General features: G+C 35.3%; 1 protein-coding gene across 4 annotated transcripts in view; it reads right to left on the reverse strand.

Moving 5' to 3' along the window:
• ccdc18 (coiled-coil domain containing 18) overlaps positions 1 to 19,393 on the reverse strand; it is a 96,348-nt gene extending 76,955 nt beyond the window's left edge. For 2 of the 4 annotated variants that reach the window (XM_073919498.1, XM_068224595.2), the window contains exons 1-9: positions 19,121 to 19,377; positions 18,802 to 18,923; positions 18,075 to 18,219; positions 17,524 to 17,669; positions 15,869 to 15,978; positions 15,121 to 15,249; positions 14,867 to 14,963; positions 10,322 to 10,443; positions 3,692 to 3,980 (exon numbers count right to left, since the gene is read on the reverse strand). In XM_073919498.1, the coding sequence (XP_073775599.1) occupies positions 3,692 to 3,980; positions 10,322 to 10,443; positions 14,867 to 14,963; positions 15,121 to 15,249; positions 15,869 to 15,978; positions 17,524 to 17,661 (885 nt within the window). In that variant the 5' untranslated portion in view covers positions 17,662 to 17,669; positions 18,075 to 18,219; positions 18,802 to 18,923; positions 19,121 to 19,377. Of the gene's footprint in view, positions 1 to 3,691; positions 3,981 to 10,321; positions 10,444 to 14,866; positions 14,964 to 15,120; positions 15,250 to 15,868; positions 15,979 to 17,523; positions 17,674 to 18,074; positions 18,220 to 18,801; positions 18,924 to 19,120 lie in introns of all 4 variants that reach the window. The other 2 variants (NM_001365136.1, XM_073919492.1) reach the window with 2 other exon arrangements.
• Between the last annotated feature and the right edge of the window lie 2,571 nt (positions 19,394 to 21,964).

A 21,964-nucleotide genomic window follows, 5' to 3' on the forward strand; every position in this document is an offset into this window, starting at 1 on the left:
TTGCATATTGCATTTTTCTTTAATATCACACACAACTAAGTTAGGGAACAAATATATCCAGGAGGTTGTTATCACAAAACTGGTCTGTTATATAAGACTAAAGGGCCTTAGGGCGTACCCACACTATGTACAGTTGCCTTGAAGCGGGGGGATGAGCACGCTTGTCCCCCCTCCCGTCCTCCCGACGGCCCGCACTCACATTAAATTCGGGCCTGGGCACTCTTACATCATCGATGATGCGCAGTTAAATATTTTGCCGAACAGATCAGCCACTTTTGACGCTCATAAACAATTATAAAGCCCTCGTGCTGCAGAAATGAGGAGGTTAGCTGAAGGTGCAGCTGTGGTGCAGAGAGGGGTTTGCGTCTTTGATAAACTACGGCAGTTTGTGTTCATTGAACTGTAAGAATGCTTTAAAAAAACATAAGAAACAGTCCCTTAAAAGTCATGTCTCACTTTCAGTTTCTGGCTCAGGCGCCTTTTGGAATCACAAAACAAGCATACCGCGCCAAAGCACAACTCTTCCAACCGGGCCAGGGCCAGCCAAGTGAACCATGCCTGAGCACGATTCAGAACACTCACACTTCTCAAACGATCCGGGAAACGGGCCTGTGCATGTTTCGGATAGCATAGTGCGAGTATGATTGATTTCCATTTATATGCATGCAAATGTGGCAGACCGAAAACATAATCTGGTGCGACAAGTTTCGCATGTTTCAGTGTTAGAAAGTCTGTTTGGTGAACTCTGACCTGCGATTTAATCAAAATGTGACCCTTCTACAGAGATTTCAAATAAGGAGAAATCATTTGTTTTATCTGTGTCACATGATCTTGTTTTAGCCTGCCCCTTTTTCCAGCGCCGTACAACAGAACTTCACATTCTCAAACTCTAGTGTGACAGCAGCTTTATTCTACAAAAACAACTGTCCTGGATGTACTTTATCCTGCTTATTACATGGCTACTTGCCACAAAACGTAAAATTTGACAAGAACATTGTTCTGAGCCTGAGTTCTCAAGCAGACACATATAAATGTAAGTATATAGGTGTGAATGTATTCACTGACAGTGATTCATTTCCCGGATGAGCTGATGCTTATCAGCTGTTGTTATGTAGGATTATTACACAGCTGTCTGAAACACTTGATTTTATTTAGTCAGATGAAACGTACCAAGGTATGTTATTCTGAAATAGCAACCACTAAAAAACACACAGGCTCATCCAGAAACTTTGAATCAACTTGAGCTTATGTAAATAAGTTAAAATCCATAAACTTATGGTCTGTTTCCACTGAGCTTTTATGGCCGTTTCCACTATCAAAAGGCAAACCGTACCGTACCACTTTTTCGACACCCTTTCGAAAGGGTACCAAACACGAGAAAGGGTACCAAAAGGCAGAGCTAGATGCGCAGATGAATGCTATTTGTTTACAGAGATTTGTCATTCGCTTACCCAACATGCCAGAATGAAAACAAGAGTCGCCATGTTTAAAATACACAGCCGAGAGATTACAGCGTAATTATATATACATATAATAATGAGCCATGGTTGACCCGGGCTCAAACAAACTGCGTTGTCATCTTGATGAATAGCCACAATGCCAAAAAGAATAGCAGATTTACCCTGTGCCCCTTTTTTACGAGCCAGTCTGATGCGCGAGCGGTTTAGCTTTCTTGCTTGCACTTGCCCCGCGTCTATATCTAAAATAACAAACTTCTTGAGCTGATGATAATAACATGCGGTTGATTATTGACGTGCTTTTGAAACCTGATCCTGTCAGAAACCGACAAACTTGAGAGTGAAGCGCGAGAAAACAAAGGAGAAGCCGGAAAAAGGAGCACGTTTGCTGAAAAAATAAAGTGAACAAACTGCCATGTTTAACTGTTATCATAGTCTTTTGGATTATTTTGAACTCAGAATAATGGAATTACTAACAGAGGCTACATGTGCTGCTGGTCACAGATGAGAGGTTTGCACTGACTGTGGGCTATATTTTGTGTTGTTTTTGAACCTAAATGTCTACTGTGTGTAGTTCTTCTGTAGATGGTAACACATCGGAGACTGTAAGGGGCTGTATGAGTTCATAGATGTTGCATTTATTTATTTTATATAATTGCAGATGTTATTGATCTGCAGTTGTAATCAAATCATGTTCACAGAAAAGTTAGTGTTATGTGTATAAAGCACCTGTTTTGCGAGAAGTGCTTCTCATGTGATATGCAAGCGACCCGTACAGCTTTACTGTAGACATTTTCTCGAAAATTACATCGACTGAAACTTTCTGTTGTACACCACACCCACCAAAAGGGTACCCTTGGTAATGGAAACGCAAGCCTGATAAAGGTGACCAGTACTGACCCAAACCATACTGTACTAGTCAGTGGAAACAAGCCATTATATCCACATACTTGGATGTCTGTTTGTCTATCATCTCAAGGGGTTTTGACTGTTTGGAGCCATCTTGTGACTGAATGACTAAACCATAGGTTATTATATACTTTATCCAGCTAGTTTTGCTTTTGTCAGCTTCGTGTTTTTGACTGTTTGCTGCCTTCTTTTGATGGAATGACTAAACCATAGGTTATTATATGCTTCATCCAGCCAGTTTCGCTTCTGTCAGCTTCATGTTTTTGACGCCATTATATGACTGAAAATTTGCACAAGTTAGTGTATAATCCATCAGCTGTTTTTGTTTGTGTCAGCTTTGCATTTAGTTAGAGAATAATCTATCATGGCTCTGAGCAATGTTTTGTGTTTGATTTTTACGTTTTGTGGCAAGTGTAATAAAGTACATACAGGATGTATTTTCCAACAGAATTAACCTTCAATCTTATACAACAGCCCCGTGATAACAACCTCCAGGATATTCTTTATCCTTAACATAACACACATTGGAACGTCACAGCTGACCCATCAGAATTGTCTATTTTAGGGTGCTTTCACACCGGTGAATCGATTCAGTTGTTCCGAAACAGAGATTACAAATGTTACATTGTTGCTCTTTGCTCTTGGTGCGGTTTGCTTTCACACTGCAAAGTTTCTAATCGGACCAAAAGAGCTAAAACAAGTCACGTGTGAGTAAACTCTCCTCACATTGGTCAGAGTGTCAGGGTTTATTTTGCAGCGTCCCGCTCAACTGTCAGGAGAGGTGGTGGTTTGGTGGTGATTGACAGGGTGCGCACGCGCGACTTGTCTGAGGAGAGACGCGGTGGGGAGGGGTGAGAAGTGTGCGCGACGATGCCTATTTGAGGACCGGGAGGGAGACGCGAGATTACCGGGAGACCATCACTCATTTGCGGGCATCCGGAGACTCGCGAAACTTGCCACCCTACTCATAATTCTCTCTTCATATAGCCATAAGCCTATTACATATCCATAAAACACTGTGATATAACCCCGCTCGGATCGGATCGCTTTTTCACTGCAATCGAACCGCTCCAGGGTTCGTTTCAATCGAGCCAAGACCACCTCATTCAAGCGATTTCGGAGCGATTACTTTGGCGCGGAACAGAGCGCGATTGCCCTGTTCACATATGCCAAACGAACCGCGCTAACTGGGCAAACGAGATACGTTCCGAAACAAAAGTGTAAGTGTGAAAGCACCCTTAGACAGCTGTGTAATAATATTCAATATATAATGCAGGCAGCAGAACAGCAGCACAAGTGTATCTAAAAGAATCAAACTGCAGCACCTCTCTCAGATGTAGCAAGTCCAGGACAGACTCCAGGCTGGTCAGCTCGGCTCGGTCCTGCTCTCTCTCTCTGTGGGCTTGAGCGACTCTCTGCTCCTGACAGGCTGTGAGCAGCCGCAGGTCTTCATTCTCCCTCCTCAGGCCTGCCATGTCCTGCAGCTGAGCCTCCTTCTCCGCCAGCTCCTTCTGCAGCTGTTTTATTTGATCTGAGAACTGCTGGAGCTGAGACTGCATCTGCACACGCTCAGTGGAGAGAGACTCAGAGCGACTGACAGCCTCTTTCAGCTCACTGACCAGAGAACAGAAAAAGCGACATTAGTTTACCTTTTACAAACAGCGTGGAAGTTAATAAGCTGGTGTAGTGATGAACATTTATAGACAGTCCCATTAAAGGAAAATCTGCTCGCTGTTTTCAGATAAATTAAGCAGGTTTTGTAAATATAGTTTGATATATTGAGTAAATGTTATATCATGTGTGATTCTTTTTATTAATAAATTATAACAATGCATCATTATTTTGGAATTATTGATGACAGTAGGGAACAAAATAAATCTAAATATATTATCTGAAAAACATTTATAATACTTAACCATTTTAAAAATAGTTTTACAGCGGGAAAGAGTAAATGACGTCTTCTTTTTTGCAGTGTATATATTTTCTCATATGCATCAACATAAGTGTAATCTTAATTATATTGTTTAATTTTTTATTAAAATATAAACAAACATTTATATAGTTGCAAATTACCTGTTTTTTAAAATGAATGCAGTCCTTTGAATTTTTTATTCATAAAAGAATCAAAGAAAATATTTTCAACATTGCTAAGAAAACAACAATTTACAGTGATTATTAAAATTATATTACTATAAATATAATAAACTGTTCATATACTGTCATATTTGTACAGTTTTTAATAAAAACAAAATTTATAAAACATTAAAAACTACTTTTGTTTAGTTTTACAATATTGTGAATTTAATCATAGCAGAGGTCATTAGGCATGTTTGCTTAATAAGAAGCATTTCAAACAATATTTGATGATGATCCAGTCTCATATTTGAAAATGTCAAGTTTTAAATAATGTCCAGAATCTGTGTATGCAACAAATAATTTTTTCTTGCTCATGAGAAGGCTTTAATTAATGAAAGGAAGGACGAAATCTTAAAATTAAAAGTGGACAACACAACATACACCAGCAGGGGTCACTCATACTTCATTACTAATAAAATACAGAGCCAAAACTCTTTTTAAATGTTTGTAATAATTAAAGGGACAAAACTGTGTGTAGGTATAGTGTGTCCAGTCATGTTGGTATGTGGGCCATTCTTTAACTATGGGCAAGTTTAGCCTTGTGAAGTCAAGAAAAAAAACTTGTTCAAAATTAACGTAACAGCCTCATAAGTTTGAACAATTTGTCTAGTTTTAAGATCTGTAAGAGGACAAGCTTAGATAAGAAGAAAAACATTCTTTCCATCGTGAACTGAACAAATGTCAATTCCACCACATCTCAATATACAGCTTTTATTTCCAAATCAAATAAATTATGGCAGTCAAACATTGTCTAAGATCATTTTTGTATCTAGTTTAACCAATCTTTTCACAATTGATATAATAATCATACATTTGTCAATGAAATAAATTAGCTGTATGCTAAATTGTACACCTGTCACACTCTAAAATTTAATATTAATTTGGTTAACAGTTTATTAGAAAATAAATAAACTGAATTTGTTTATTAAATAAAGCATGAACTAATACATTGTGAATACACTCTTAATGTGTAATGAGAACTTTTTAAAATAATTTTATAAATGTGTGTGGTGATGGAAATGACATTTCAACAGTTTATTGTGAAAAAATTAAAAATAGCTTCATCGATTAGCTTTGAATTGATGCTAGCCTTTCCTGTATACAAAAATACACTTATTTACCTAAATTTGGTTTGTTTTTAAAAACATCTTTGAATGTACAGCATGTTTGGAAATGACGTAGAATAAATGTATTTCCTTATCAAGCAATATTAACCCTGATTTTTCTTCAAGTGTTGTTAATAAAAATTTAAATTCCCTCCATGTTGAACATGTTCTCAGATGGCACTATTCATTTTCATAGAAGCCACCTAAATAATCTGTCACACAAACTTTTTAAAGCGACATTACAGTGTTGTGGTGGAAATGACACTGATACTGTGCGACAGCTATATTTTGTATAAACAGATAATAGTCTCACATTAATAACTATAAAATATTTAAATTATTTCACGAGTGCTTAATTAAAATACATTAATAGATAGCAGATAAATAATATTATAAAATGTTATTTTCATTGTTATAGTTTAAAACTCTGGGTGTTGGACATGGTGAAAACAGTGATTTTGACACCTAAAAGGAGGTTGAATAATATGAAAAAAACATAATAGAAAGCTAGTACATTTTTTTTAAGTAGGTTTAATTGTTAGTTTGACAAAGAAAAAGGAATTTGAACAAAATTAGATATTTTTGGATATATGATCAAAGGACAGAAAACACATTTTGTTTTTTTGTTTTTTCATTTTTTAACGTTAAAACAAGAATCCCAGCAATTTTGAGGCCCACAGCTACATGGCAAAGGAGTGCAGCTTTACACTCCCACAGATTTCATTGACAGCCGCGTATTGACATGTCTCCGTTGTAACCAATATAAACATGTCCACATGACAGGATTTGTAAAGAAACTGGGGTTAAAATATCTTTTCCCATTGCAATCAGCTGCACCTCAAGAATGTGTTTACAGGTTTCAAATATTTTTAAATTAGTGCATGTTTGTAATAAAGAAAAGACAGTAAAATTGCTATGTAATTCATCACCACTGAAATCAACACAGCTGCACAGTGTCAGTAAAGCTATAAATGAGGACACTTCAATCACACAACAGGAGTCCCGGTTTGTGGGCATTAAATCAGGTTTATTTTGTACAATAACAAGGCTCGAAATTGCAACCGTTTTGGTTGTATATGCGCCTGAAATTTTATCTATGCGACCACAAAATTTGGGAGCATTTGTGCGAGTGCATAAAATTGATGTCATGCAACCAGTTTTCATAGCAAAATGTTCACCACATGCGCGGAGTTAGGAGGCATTCACGCCTTAAGCATCTTTGCACCTGAAAACACCAATCGCAGCGCTCAGGAATGGATTGAAACAGTTGACATGACAACTTGCTGCAGTAAACCAAGCCTGCAATGCTTGGACCCGATTCAAGCTCTTCTTATTGGCCCGCTGTGCACAGAACGCGAATGGATTGGTTAATATCAGCTGTTAATCATTCAGTTCTGATGACAGCGAGCCACAGCCGCAAAACTATAAAGGTCTAGATACGAGAGAATGAAAACAACACTGACAGATTTAGTTTTAGAAACCACCTAAAGTTACACATAATGGCACATCTGATTAGTGATCATGTAATGATTGTCAGTCCAGCATTTACACTTTGAGTGGATAAAAGACTTCCAGTGTTTAAAGTCCGCTATGAAAATGACTAAAGCCATTCACTGTAAAGCCGGTGAGCGCTTGCAAGTTTTTGTTTATTTGTTAGTTGTGATTAGAGTGTTAATATATAATAGAATCTGTTAATATAAAACGTGTAGTAACGATGCTCATCATTTTTGGTGGGTGCAACTAAATTTTGTCTGCTGTGCCTAAATTTTTAAAGTTAGGAGCACCAGTGCTACCAAGAAATAAGGTTGATTTCAAGCCCTGAGTAATGTAATAAATTTCCATATTAAAGTGTGTATTAACTTTTAGCCTGTCACATTTGCCAAAGGCAGGGCCGGAGTGGGACTCCTTTTCTGCCCTGGAGTTTAAAGCCTTAGACCGGCCCACCTCAGTTCACGACTAACTATTTTACAATAACGTCATTTCCAATTCAGTTTCTAATGACAGAATCACGCCTTTTTCAAGGACAAAGCTGCTTTAGAACTTCAAATGTTTTTCATAAATATGAAAACATTAATTCTTTATAGATATCCAGTCCTTTGTAAAAATAAAATATGTACCCTTACATAAGTAACCCAAACAGTATTATATATCTTAACAATAAAAATGAAAAAATATATATATTAATTTACTTAGCTGAGGATTGAACTCGGGTCGGTGGCGGCATAACGCAACGTGCAGACCACTAGACCACGATGGCACTGTCTAGCTCAGGGGTTTTCAAACTGTGAGTCGCACAGTGAACAAAGGTGGGTCGCACAATGTCACATAGCTGCAGCTATATTTACATTGCGGTGAATCAAAACCAGTATGATTGATGGCAATAACTCAAAAACCTCTTACCCTAAAAATATCTAAAGTGTGTTTCCTACAAAAAGACAAAGCTGGTTATGTTTCACAGCTGTCTTTTTCTTTTTTTTCACTCGACATTATGAGCACTGCTCCGTTTGAGCCCTCGCAATCTGCGTTTAGCCGGGAGTGCTCGCACAGAGCAGAGCTCTCAGTAAGGGACCGTCGGAAAAGTGCTTCTTTTTTCTTTTCTTTTGCTCCGTCCTGCCCGTTTTATTTTAAACACTACTAATTTTCTCTTAAATGAGCACAAACAGTTACTAAAGTAGCGGAATGCTTCATTATAGATCTGTGCATTATTACAATAACACCTCTGTTACAATTAGAGATTCATTTGCTGCTCTTCATTAAATAACTATAGTAACTTTAATCAATATGCAAATACAATTAAGAGATTTTATAGCTTTATTTAATTTCTGGATAGGCCACTGATTTTAATAGGCTAGACCTTTTATTTTATTGTCAATATTTTCTAATGTTTGCTATGTATTCTATCATTTGAAGCTTTATGTTGTCCCATATTTTTTTACATCCCAACATTGACAGATTGCTAATCAATAAATAGCTATAGTGCTGTCTGTTCGTTTTAACGTCACCTAATGTTATGGAAGGGCATAGATGTTATGGAAAACAGTAATAGTAATGTAACTACCCCCATCATTCCCTTCTCAAGCAAATGTGTAAATATTAGATCTATTTAGCTATAATGTTAATTGCATTGGCATAATTATCTGACGTTTTCCCAGCTTGTAGTAGTCGATCAAAAAGCTAGTTTCTTATGACTATACACTAGCAGTGGAGTTTACTGCGATGTGACGGGGCTTGATCATAATCAAGGGGCTTGATCAAAGGGTTATCATATTCCCTTCTAAAAAAAGAAGAGGATCTTTTTCAACAAAAAAATGATCACAGTTACAGCCAGCATCCCACAAAAAGCACTTCGAGCCTCATTTTGTGCATATCAAACAGCAAAATCCAATGGCCACACACGATATATTTTTGACTGCTTTGAATGGATACATTTTTTGTTATCCATTTTTCCTGGATACTGTATTATCCATTTTTCCTTGGGTCTTGAGATTGAATTACTTGCCGAGGTGGGTCCTATAATAAAAAAAGTTTGGGAATCCCTGGTCTAGCTGATGCGTTTAGGATAAAGAATAAGTATTGCTCTGTTATCTGCTGCAATAGATGGCTTAATCTTTTTCTCCCCTTAGATTTCTGATCAAGTTATGTCAGATTTAATAGTGTAGTGAATCATCTGATCTTCATTGAGCAGGTGTAATATTCATTAAAATTAATTATTTGAATTTTTATATTCACTAAAGTGCCGCTGTTTGAGGTCGAATGATAGTTACATCATCATTAACCTGCAGGCTGCCTTTTGCTCATGGGGCTGCGACAAATAGCGGAGCTGCGGCAAAATAATGAATAAAAATAGTGAGGCTATGGTTAAATAAACAAACAAATGAAAAAAGTGCGACTGCTGAGAGTGCAAGCAACTAGGGACACCCGCCCTTGCGGCCAAAAAACGGGCAGGCCCACCGGAAATTCTCCCGATTAGCCAATCCGAGCCTGGCCCAAGGTAAAAGTTCAAAAACAGTGCAAAGTTAAATGTACGCATGTGTGTATGTTTGTGTGTTTGTGTGTGTGTGTACTGTGAACTTTGTAACGGCATTTGTGAGACTCATGTGAATATGAATGATTGAATAAACTCCACCTCAAATACTTCAAATAACCTTACTTGTTTTTTGTTTTTTTTTTTAACTCAGAAGCTGTATCTCTGCTTCATCAGTGTCTGTCTCTTGTCACTGACTATGCTGTTTATCTGAGGTGACAGCAGGAAAAACAAACATGCATATGGGAACAGTGGACGGTGAGCACCAGCTCATTTGCATTTAAATAAAGCACAGGCTACAAAAATAGCTACAACTTCCTCTCACCCTAAAATTGCCATTTTCTGCAGGGTATAATAAATTACCTGGGTATTTTGAGATGGAACTTTACAGACACACTCTGGAAACACCAAAAACTTATCTTACATCTTGTAAAAGGGGTGAAATAGGAACCCTTTAATACTAAAGGTGATTTCTAAGGGTGTTATTTAGCAAAACATAAACATAAATGCTTACATTATTCAGCAATACACATATGTGTTCAGTGAAGCAGATATAACCATGTGTTGTTGTCAAATAAAACATGGCAACCAATCACATTAAGAATCTTTTTTATAAACTGACATTTATTTTAAATAGCATTGATGAATAATCTTTGTAACTCACATCAGTATACAGAATCCTCTCTTACCAGAGGTTGTGCAGTAGATTTTCCTTCTCGCTCTCCAGCGCTGTACACTTCCTCTCCAGCTCTTCTCTCTCTCGGTCACACTCCATCAGACTGATCTTCAGCTGATCTTCACTCTCTAACACCTAAATCACATGCAGGACATGAATGACACACACAACAGAATCAGCAGAAGCAATATGTCAGAAGATGTAAGTAATTATTTCTATAAATGAGTTTACAGAGATGCTTTTTTTTAATGAAAATTTGATGTTAATAAATGTAATCTTTGTTGATTATTATAATTCAAGTTACTGGTTACCATTAATTACTATGAATATATTAAAGGGATAGTTGGTGCCTACCAAAAACATCTGCCGTCACTTACTCACCCTTAACTTGTTCAAAACCTATTTGAGATTCTTTCTTCTGTTAAACACAAAATAAGGTATTTTGAAAAATGCTGACTGTTGGCACCTATTAACATTTGCTGTGTCTTTTGCCTACTATGGAAGTCTATTTATTCCAGCATTCTTTAAAGGTTTTAAAAACAATAAAATATTAGGCATTTTTCATTTTTGGGTGAACTGTGAACCCTTGAAAAAGGATTAGTCTGTGCAAGAAACAGAACATAATTTGCAACATTATTACTTCATAATTAACTCATAACCTTGGGCAAATCTGATTTGTTTTTAGCAAAATAAAACTAAATTCTTCAGTTTATTTAAATACATATGCAATAATTCATTTGTATGTGCAGTTATAGTATTAAAAATCTGCCCCAAAAATTGTAATTTTGTCATTATAAATTCTCACTTCGCGAATTTATTTCTTCTGCTAAACACCAAAAAATTATATATTTTGAAGAAAGCAGTAACCTTTGACTTACATAGTATTTGGTTTTCCTACTATAGATGTCAATGGTTATTGGTTTCTAGCTTTCCTCAAAATATCTTCTTTTTTATTCAACAGAAGAACAAAACTCATAAAGGTTTAAAACTATACCAGGGTGAATAAATGATAAGGTCTTCTTCATTTTTAGGTAAAGTCCTGTGAAGCAAAATGATCATTCTGTGCAAGATAAAATGAATAATGTATAATGAAAATTTCATCATCATGAATTCTCCCTCCATGAGTTTCTTCTGCTGAACATAAAAACAATATATATATATATATATATATATATATATATATATATATATATATATATATATATATATATATATATATATATATATATATTGTGTGTGTGTGTGTACGTGTTTTTGTGACATATCAGGACACAAATCTGTATAATGACATGGGTATGACACAGGTATTACAAAAAGGAAGTGAAATATGAGGACATTGGTGACGTCCTCATTTCTCAAAATGCTTATAAATCCTACAGAATTAGTTTAATCAGAGAGTAAAGCTGCACACAGTCTCCTGTGATGGTTGGTTTTTGGGGTGGGGTGGGGTGGGGTAAGGGCAATATAATATACGGTATGGACAGTATAAAATGAATGGAAACCTATGTAATGTCCCCACTTTTCACAAAAAACAAATGTGTGTGTGTGTGTGCGTGTGTGCGTGTGTGCGTGTGTGCGTGTGCGTGTGTGTGTGTGTTTAAGAATTGTGGAAAGCAGTAACATTTGACTTCCATAGTATTTGGTTTTCCTACAATGAAAGTCAATGGTTACTGGTGTTTAACATTCCTCAAAATATCTTCTTTTGTGTTCGACAAAAACTTGTTTTGTGGTTTGCAAATGTAGATGTTTGGTTGAACTATCCCTTTAAAGTAGCCAATAATTAAATAAAACATGGATGTTTTGCATGATTTAAAGCTTAAAAAGTGAACAAACTAGTTGAGTTGCCAAAAGTACGTTTTTATTGAGTAACTTGTAGATCTCTGGTGGCTGAAGCAGTAAAATGACAGTTAATTATGTTGGCTTGAGAAAGCCAACACACTGTTATGCTACTCTGTCCTTGAAAACAAACGTATCTCCTCCTAGGCCGTTCATGCCACAAGGCCCAAATGTGGTCAAAATGTGCCTTCTGCATTCAAGATTGTTGCTATATCTTCACATGCCTGTAAGACTTATCATTTTTTTTAATAAAAAATGTTAAATATTAAATTTTTATAATCCAGGCATATAAAAAAAATTTTATATTGCCAAATTTGGCCAAAAGCTGTAATAAGATGCGGTAGATTTTGTTGCTATATCTTTAAGGTTTATCAGACTTATAGTTTTCCAATAAATGATTTTTTAAGCATTATTTTTCTCAAAATATGGCAAGCCATTTTTGACTTAAACTCCATATTTTTTACTGATATGGCAAGCCATTTTTGCATGTATAACCTTCACACTTATTAAGCATTGTATTTTCAAAAAAATACAGCAAGCCATTTTTACATAATGTTCATTCCCTTAGTCCCTTTATTAATCAGGAGTCGCCACAACGGAATGAACCGCCAACTTATCCAGCATTTGTTTTACACAACGAATGCCCTTTCAGCCGCAACCCAACACCAGGAATACATGTTCAAGTCCAGTTTTTGACACTCATAAAGACTGTCATAGAAACATCAGGGTTGATTAAGATCACTCATATTGCCAAGAAGCTTTGATGTATCATCACTAACCTGTCAAATGTCCCCACAGCAATAAGACAGTATAACCTAGCAACCATTTAAAAATGGCAATATCTCTACATCAGAACATCGTAGGGACCTGGGCATTGGCTTGTTTGACTCATGCTAGCAAATGGGACTTCCTGTGTACTATGCATGGTAACAATGATAATGGAAGCCAAGTGCTAATAACGATTAGCTACATGCTATGAATGATTATCTAAATGCAATAACATATGCTAGAAATGCCTACTAAGTATTAGCATTTGATCAAACATGTACACAAGCATTGCCATTTAGCAACTGCTTAGCAACCACCTAACAATGCCATAAACGTTTGACTTTCTTAAGCCAACATCAAAGTTTATCAATGAACTTTAGGTTCTAGTTCCATTTTGGTATCCTAAGACTTTAAATTAAAGATAATAATAATGTTGTAAATGATATTTAGCTTTTACACACTGGTTTGTTTGGTTCACAAGACCTCAATATTTGTTTTTTTCCTTTTATAAAAGGCAATGGTTATTGGTTTCTAACATGCTTCAAAATATCTTCTTTTGTGTTTAACAGAAGAAAGAAACTTATAAAGGTTTTACAACACATCAAGGAAAATAAATGATGAGGTGTTCTTCATTTCTGGGTAAAGTCCTGTGCAGCAAAATGATCATTATGTGCAAGAAACAACATCATTTACAACATTATTACCTTAATTCATAGCTTCAGCCAAATCTGACAGTTTGTTTCATCTATATATGCAAAAATTTTATTAAAAAGACAATCTAACCAAAAATTTAAATTTTCTCCCTCTACAAGTTTCTTTCTTCTGCTGAACACCAAAACAATATATATTTTGAAGAATCTGGAAAGCAGTAACCAATGACTCCCATGGTATTTGGTTTTCCCTATGGAAGCCAATGGTAACTGAACTGGTTTCTAACATTCTTCAAACCATCTTTTGTGTTCAACAGAAGGAAAAAAATTGTTGGCTGTAACCACTTGAGGTTAGGCATGGGACGAAAACCAGTTTCAAAGTTTGCCACAGTTTAAAAAAAGTCAAGGATTTAAAACCGCTAGAATTGTACTATAGATATATGAAAGGTTTTTTTATATGTTGTAAACAAATGTGAGTTTTTTTAAACTAATGAGGACAGCAGAAGTCAATGATTTATTTTAATTACTTAGCCTGACATGTTTACTCTTCCAAAATGTTTGAAATGTTTCCTAAAATAAAATATATTGTGTTCAGTGAGGAAAAAGTTGTTTTGTACATTTGTAAAGAACTTATTTATACAATACCGTGAAACCATGATATTTTATCCAAGGTTATCATACCGTCAGAAACGTATACCACCCCATGCCTACTTGAGATTGAATAAACGGTAGGCAAATTTAGATGTTTGGTTAAACTATCCCTTTAAAGTAGCCAAAAACTAAATAAAACTTGGGATGTTCTGTATGTTTTTACCCATATAAAGTGAACAAATTAGTCTTCATCAGCTAGCACTTTTACATAAACCATAAAAAATTTCATTCAAGTGCTCATTTCAGCCCTGCACTGGACGCACGTTCATCAGTTCTTCAGTCTAAGTTGCCAAAAGTGAGTTTTTTATTGAGTAGCTTGTAGGACTCTGGTTGCTGAGGCCGTAAAATGATGGTTAATTCCAACTTGGTTTATCCACTTCAGTAAAAAAAGATCCATTCACTCAGGATGGCACGACTTTACATTAAAGATAATAATACTATAGTAAATTATATTTAGTTTCTTTCACACACTGATTGGTTTGGTTCCTCAATATTGTGCTTGTCATCGGCTTGCATTATGTAAATCCCAAAGACCAGTTTCTATAAAAAGCTCTTTTAATGTTTTACTGGAGGAAAAAATAAATGACCTGTTGATTAGTAAAGCAACAGCAAATGTTCATTTTAGGTTGAACTTTCTCTTTACGTATCATTACCTTTCTGAGTTTTTCTGCAACATCTTCTTTGTATTCTTTAAACGTGACCGTGAGCTTCTCAGCATTTTGAAGGGCCTGGTTTCTCTGCTGCTCCGCACTTTGAAAGAAACATTTCCCAGAATTTTAAGCTGTGTGGGTTTCAAGCATCACGAATAGACTACTTGTACTTGTGGAGGTTAATCCAGCTTAAAGTGATTATCGCTCCCATTTTGAATTAGTCTGTAAAGTTTTCATTAGCATAACTAATCTCGTACCGTTTCCCCAGACGTGTTCTGTCGGCTAGCTCGGCTTTAATGATTCTCAGCTCATCTCTCAGCTTCTCCACCAGCCTGTGACTCTGCATCAACGTCTGCTCACGTACTTCCAACCTCTGCTCTGCAGACCTGAAGAAATAAGAGCAATTCTGCTGCAGATGAAGTCAGAATTATTAGCCCCCCTGAATTATTGGGCCCCTGTTTATTTTTTCCCCAATTTCTATTTAATGGAGAGTGGTTTCAACACATTTCTAAACATAATAGTTTTAATAACTTATTTCAAATAACTGACTTATTTTACCTTTGCCATGATGACAGTAAATTATTTGACTAGAAATTTTTCAAGACACTTCTATACAGCTTAAAGTGACATTTGAAGGCTTAACTAGGTTAATTAGGTTAACTAGGCAGGTTAGGGTAATTAGGCAAGTTATTGTATACCGATGGTTTGTTCTGTAGACTATTGAAAAAATATATCGCTTAAAGGGGCTAATACAATTGACCTTAAAATGGTTTTTAAAAAATTAAAAAAATGCTTTTATTCTAGCTGAAATAAAACAAATAAGACTTTCTCCAGAAGAAAAAATATCATTGGAAATGCTGTGAAAATTTCCTTGATCTGTTACACATCATTTGGAAAATATTTTAAAAAGGAAAAAAAAAAAAAAAAAATAAATAAATAATAATAATAATTCTGACATCAACCCAACATGCTTTTTCGAGTGAGTGGTAGAGAAGATGCACCTACTCTAAAGCCTTGGTCAGGGTGTCCAGCTCAGCCTCTAGACCCAGAATCTGCTCCTTCATGTGAGAAACACTGGAGGTCCGGGCTCCCACAGTGGATCCCAACATGCGAATCTGTACGACAAACATCAGTTGATGATAACATCTTCAACAGAAGCTATGTTTCCATCCACCTATTTTTATGCGCATTTTGGATATGCGAATAAAAAGTGGTTGATCGAAACATCATGATGCGCATAAAAAACGTATGTGCATAACTGAGCAGGATTAACATTTTTATTCAATAAGAAAAGATGCGCATAGACTACGATGTAAACACTTTTACCACACAGATTTCAGCATGTGCATTAAAAAAGGTCATGTGCTTTTGTTATAAGAGATCATGCGATGATCAAAATGTGTCTGAATGGATAAACCAGCAGGCTGAGCACACTGTAAAACATCTGAAATGTTGTTTTGGTCAATCTAAAACGCCTTACCATTTCAGTATTAGTGTTATTATATCAGGCACGTGCACACATAGGGCTCAACCTGTGAAGTGCACATGCCCTTTTTAGTCTTGAATAGAAGGTGCCCTTCCAAAGTGATCTGAAGTGCCCTAAGCGACACCTTGAACACACTTTGTTATTATTGTTAATTTATTCGTTTGCTGGAAATTAGAACTGAATTTAAAAATAGTTTTGAAACAAATTTTTGCACTTAACAAACTAAATTAATTATTTATAGGCTAATTGATGTCTGTGCGTACAAGGTTTCCTTATCCACCAGAGTGAAAGTGAAAGTAAAAAATGAGGAGGCTCATCTCTTATTCTCGCCTGTAGATGCTCTGTTTGACTGTTTTCTCGTTAGTGAAATGCTGAGTTTTTCCACTTACAAAGTCTGTCATGTAAATAGTAAATGCACCATGGCACGACGCAACTGACTCTTAAAGGGAATGTGAAATGAGACTCTGATTGGTTTATTCTCAAAACACACCTATAACTCATTAAGAGAATAAGCTCAACCCTGTTAGACCATGCGCCACGGCGCAGAGCGGATTTTTCTGTCCTTAAAATAGCAAAAGTGGATTCTGACACGCACTTAACGTCTTGCGCTTTGGACTTTGCGCATAGATCGTCAAAATAGAGCCCTAAATGAGACAACAGTGGGCGTGGCTTGTTTTTCTTACTATTCAGAAAGATCATAAGAGTTTGGGGAGTTATAACAACCTAAGAGACACCTTGTCCTCAACATTTCTGTTTGTTGAAAAAAACTGACAGTTCAAGTGGCTTGATTAAATATGTGATCCATGCCCACTTCCTAAGATATACCTAATCTGACAAATTAAACGAAAACAACCAAGAATTGCTTTTACAGATTTTAATTTAACATTATAAGGGCAAGCAACTTTCTTTTCTTAATGCCATGCACGGATGATTTGTTCACCACAAAACCAACAATGTGAGCTAACAAAATCATATGGTTAGGTTTGTTTTCTGAAAGCTCACGTGACATTAAAGACCGTGGTAATAATGTTGAAAATATAGCGTTGATTTACTTAGCTAAAATTGAATAGTGATTTTAAATGGCTAAATTATTTCACAACATAATGGCTTTTACTGCCGTTTTGATCAAATAAATGAAGTAGTGGTGAGTGTTTATGGCGCTTATTTTATTTACCTTTGACCTTGAGCTGGCTAACTCCATCTGAGCAGCTTCTATGTCACCCATGAGTTGCCGGTTCTGCAGGACCAGAGAGGCGTTTTCCTGCCTGATAGTGTTGAGCTTTCGCCTGAGCACAGACGTCTCTGCCTCCATGTCTCTGACTGACTGGACAAAAAAAAAAACAGATCAAATAAGCCAAATAATAGGTATATTTTTATTTAATTGTTTACAATATAAACATTATGGGTGGCGCAGTGGGTAGCACTGTCGCCTCACAGCAAGAAGTTCGCTGATTCGAGCCTAGGCTGGGTCAGTTGGCATTTCTATATGGAGTTTGCATGTTCTCCCCATGTTCGCATCACTTGAGTATGTGTGTGAATGAGAGTGTATGGGTGTTTCCCAGTGATAAGTTGCAATGGGAAGGGCATCCGTTGCGTAACACACATGCTGAAGAAGTTGGCGGTTCATTCCGCTGTGGCGTCCCCTGATTAATAAAGGGACTAAGCCGAAGATAATATGAATGAATGAACAATATAAACATTATGACTGTCTCTTAAGTGTCTTACCCTGCAGTCAAAGATATGTGCACAAGCTTGTTGCTCAGGGTGTGAATCTACAGGATCAGGATTCTGAAGGTCCTCTAAAGTAAGACGTCCTGGGAACGCTTCCACAACATCAGTATCCTCGCCAATGATGTCATTTCCTGATTGACTGAAATAAGCAGTAGCATTAAACCTTTTTTTTACCCATACAAAGCTTCAATGTGGATATGCGATCTGATTTTATATTTGAAATTAGAAGAAATTAAATATATTTAATAAAGGGATTTTATGAGACATGGCAACTTATGATCACATGCTTTAAAAAAATGAAGACTCTCTTCTTTAACTGATCTATATAAAGACATTTGTGTAGCTTTAATGAAGCTATTTTACTTTTTTTTGGTCTTGCTAATATACTAAACTTTTTTTGATTAATGTTGAGCTTTTATTGCTCATAATATTTTAAAATCATTTTCCTTTACTCATACACAAGTGATTTTGGGTTATTATGTTAAGGATCACTCTGTAAAATATGCTGGTTTTGGTATAAACTTTATTTTATTATTATGTAAATTTCACATACATAAATTTAAGTTTGCCAAAAGAAAACCTCTCTTCGTGGTGCTAGAAAAAGAGATTCAAATGTATATAAAAGTGATTTTAAAGTCTAAAAACAGATGAGAACGTTATCATAAAATAAACCCCCAGTGCATTTCCTCAGCAACAGTTCTCCAGAGACTAAGAGCCTCACCTCAATTGTTCACCCACTGATAGTAGGTTTTTCTCAGTTAATCGCAGTTGATTTCTCAAGGTGACAACATCCTCTACCAAACCCCTGCTGTCTCTCAACATTGGTGACAGTTATGAAGACACCTGGGAATAAAAGGTTAACTAAGCGAATGTATAACATTAACACTGGTGTTTAAATGTACTTGGTGTAAAAACAACACGAACATGATAATTTGTAGAAACATTAAACACTCGCTTAAATTAAGAGTTAACGTTATATTAAAGTATAGTCGTATCAAGTGCTGTCTATGTATGGTTATTATTATAAGTTATTATCATACCTGCCTGACGCTCGTTTCATTTGATGCATTCAACAGGTTGTCAAGGAACAGATGGACACTCTTGGGTCATTTTCAACTCTCCGCTACTTTTTGCTGGGATAATTCACAAAAATAGCTCTATACCAGTAAATCGATGCGTACCAGCATGTTCTAATGGAAGGTTTTGACCTAAAAAACACTTTATTTCCACCGTTAGCTTAGCATTCGCTGCAGTGAAATCTAAACAATACGCGCTGCCGTCGTCACGGAAGCTGATTGGCTGAGACAAAAAACCGTCCCTTAACAGTCGTGACGCAATCTTGACGCGCTTGTAGCGCCGCGAATGACAGCGCGAAGATCACAAAGGGAACAAACATGTTTGTGATATTCCGTAACACTATGTGAATCTTACAATATTCTCTCTTTTTTATAATAGATGACTGTATTGTATGTGATCTTGTAAACATCACTGTGACCTTGCTTTAAATTTAAAGTGCTTTTTGTAATTTATATTCCCCCTGGCATATTATTTAGTTTGTCATTTTGTTTTGTTCTGTTCTCTACTCTTGTTGTTAAAGGTTTTGTACCTTTTCTGTATATTTTTGTATTCTTGTTGAACGCTTTAATAAAAAAATTAAAAAAAAATGTTTGTGATATTTTTCAAAAACAAAATTTACTTTAAAGTAGATTTATTTTTGAAGCTTTGTAATAAAGAATATTGATTGGAAAAGAGCTTGGTTATTTTTTTTTTTACAGAATGGTTAAGGGTTCTATCTTTTAGATATTAATAATGAAATATGTAAAAAAAAAATGTGTTCACAACGTAATCCAGTCGAATCTTTTAATAAACTATTGTTTAATTACAATAGGTTTGAAATGTATATATCGTTGTTTGTGTTTGTGTTCGTTTACTTAAAATAAGTTTAAAATGTACATATTTGTGTTTGTTTTTTTTTTGTTTACTTAAAATAAGTTTAAAATGTACATATTTGTGCTTTTTTATTTTTGTTTACTTAAATTATATTTTAAAATGTACATATTTGTGTTTGTTTTTATTTTTGTGTACTTAAAATAAGTTTAAAATGTACATATTTGTGCTTTTTTATTTTTGTTTACTTAAATTATATTTTAAAATGTACATATTTGTGTTTGTTTTTATTTTTGTTTACTTAAAATAAGTTTAAAATGTACATACTTGTGTTTGTTATTATTTTTATTTAATTAAAATAAGCTTGAAATGTACATATTTGTGTTTGTTTTTATTTTTGTTTACCTAAAATAAGTTTGAACTGTAGGCCTACATATTTGTGTTTGTTTGTTTTTTGTTTACTTAAAATATATTTTAAAATGTACATATTTGTGTTTGTTTTTATTTTTGTTTAATTAAAATAAGTTTAAACTGTACATATTTGTGTTTATTATTTTTAATAAGCTTGAAATGTAAATATTTTTGTTTGTTTACTTAAAATAAGTTTAAAATTTCCATATTTTGTTTGTTTTTACGTAAAAAAGATTGAGATTGACGACATGGTGGCACAGTGGGTAGCACGTTTCATGTTCTCCCTGTGCTCCGGTTTCCCCCACAAGTCCAAAGACATGCGGTACAAGTAAATTGAGTTGGCTAAAATTGACCGTAGTGTATGAGTGTCTGCGTGAATATGTGTGTTCATGGATGCTAAACACGCGCATGGATGTGTGTATGGATATTTCCAAGTGATGGGTTGCGGCTAGAAGGATATCCGCTGCGTAAAAACATATGGTGGATAAGTTGGTGGTTCATTCTGCTGTGGTGACCCAGACTAATAAAGGGACTAAGCTGAAAAGAAAATTAATGAATGAATGAAGATTTAGATTTACATATCAGTTTCTACATATTTTTAACAAAAACAATTCCAATAAAAAGCTTGAATTTATTAACCTCTGTATTTTATTTCCAAAGTTTGACACATAAACAAAAATTAATTTATCTCCCATTTTAAGTTTTGTTTTGCTTTGATTTTGATTTAGTTCTTGCATGAAAAAAGTAAAAAATCTGATGTATTAAATATAACAAAAAATAATTCCCCTGATAATCTGTAAAATTACTGGATGTTTACTGCATACCAGCCAACACTCCTGTTTCAGGCCCGTAGCCAGTGTATTGGAAGGGATGATTCATTTATCTCAAGAAGTTGACCTTTTTTGCAGTTATTTGCCTCATTTTCTATTCAATTATGATGGTTTAGTGCTTCATTTTAGTTATATTTAATCTTTCCTGGAATAGCTTGTCGGATGTTGTCGAAGACACTTTTTGAAGAAAGAAAGTCACAAAGGTTTGGAAGAAGTAAAGAGAGAGTAAATTATGACAGAATTATCGGTTTTGTGTGAAACAAAACCCGTTTTTTGTCTTCTGGCTTAATTTCCTCACCATCTGATACTTTGAAGAATTGTTGCCAGAAAACAGTGGCTGACAATAATTTAACATGTGAATATGTAATTTACCCCAGAGCATTCTTACAGTATAGACAGTCAATTATCTTACTAATAAGAATGTAAACATTCCAGCCTGATCTCCCAAGAAAATGTAAGTATTTTACGTTTTGTGAGTTTAGTGGCTAATTAGTACGAATTCGTATGAGTTCAGTCGTATGAATTTGTACGATTTTAAAAAGGAGGCGTGGCACCCAACCCCACCCCTAAATCGTACTATAGTACAAATTAGATCAAACAAATTCATATGAATTATCCACTAAACCAATAAGTTACGAATTGCAGTGAGATTGTGTTGGAACATTTACATTCTGAGATTCTAAAATGACCTTATGTGAACCAACAGGAGTCTTTTTGAAAATTATATTAATAGTATGGAGACATATTTGATATGTT

The sequence above is a fragment of the Danio rerio genome, chromosome 2, assembly GCF_049306965.1.
Source record: "Danio rerio strain Tuebingen ecotype United States chromosome 2, GRCz12tu, whole genome shotgun sequence".
Lineage (NCBI taxonomy): Eukaryota > Metazoa > Chordata > Actinopteri > Cypriniformes > Danionidae > Danio > Danio rerio.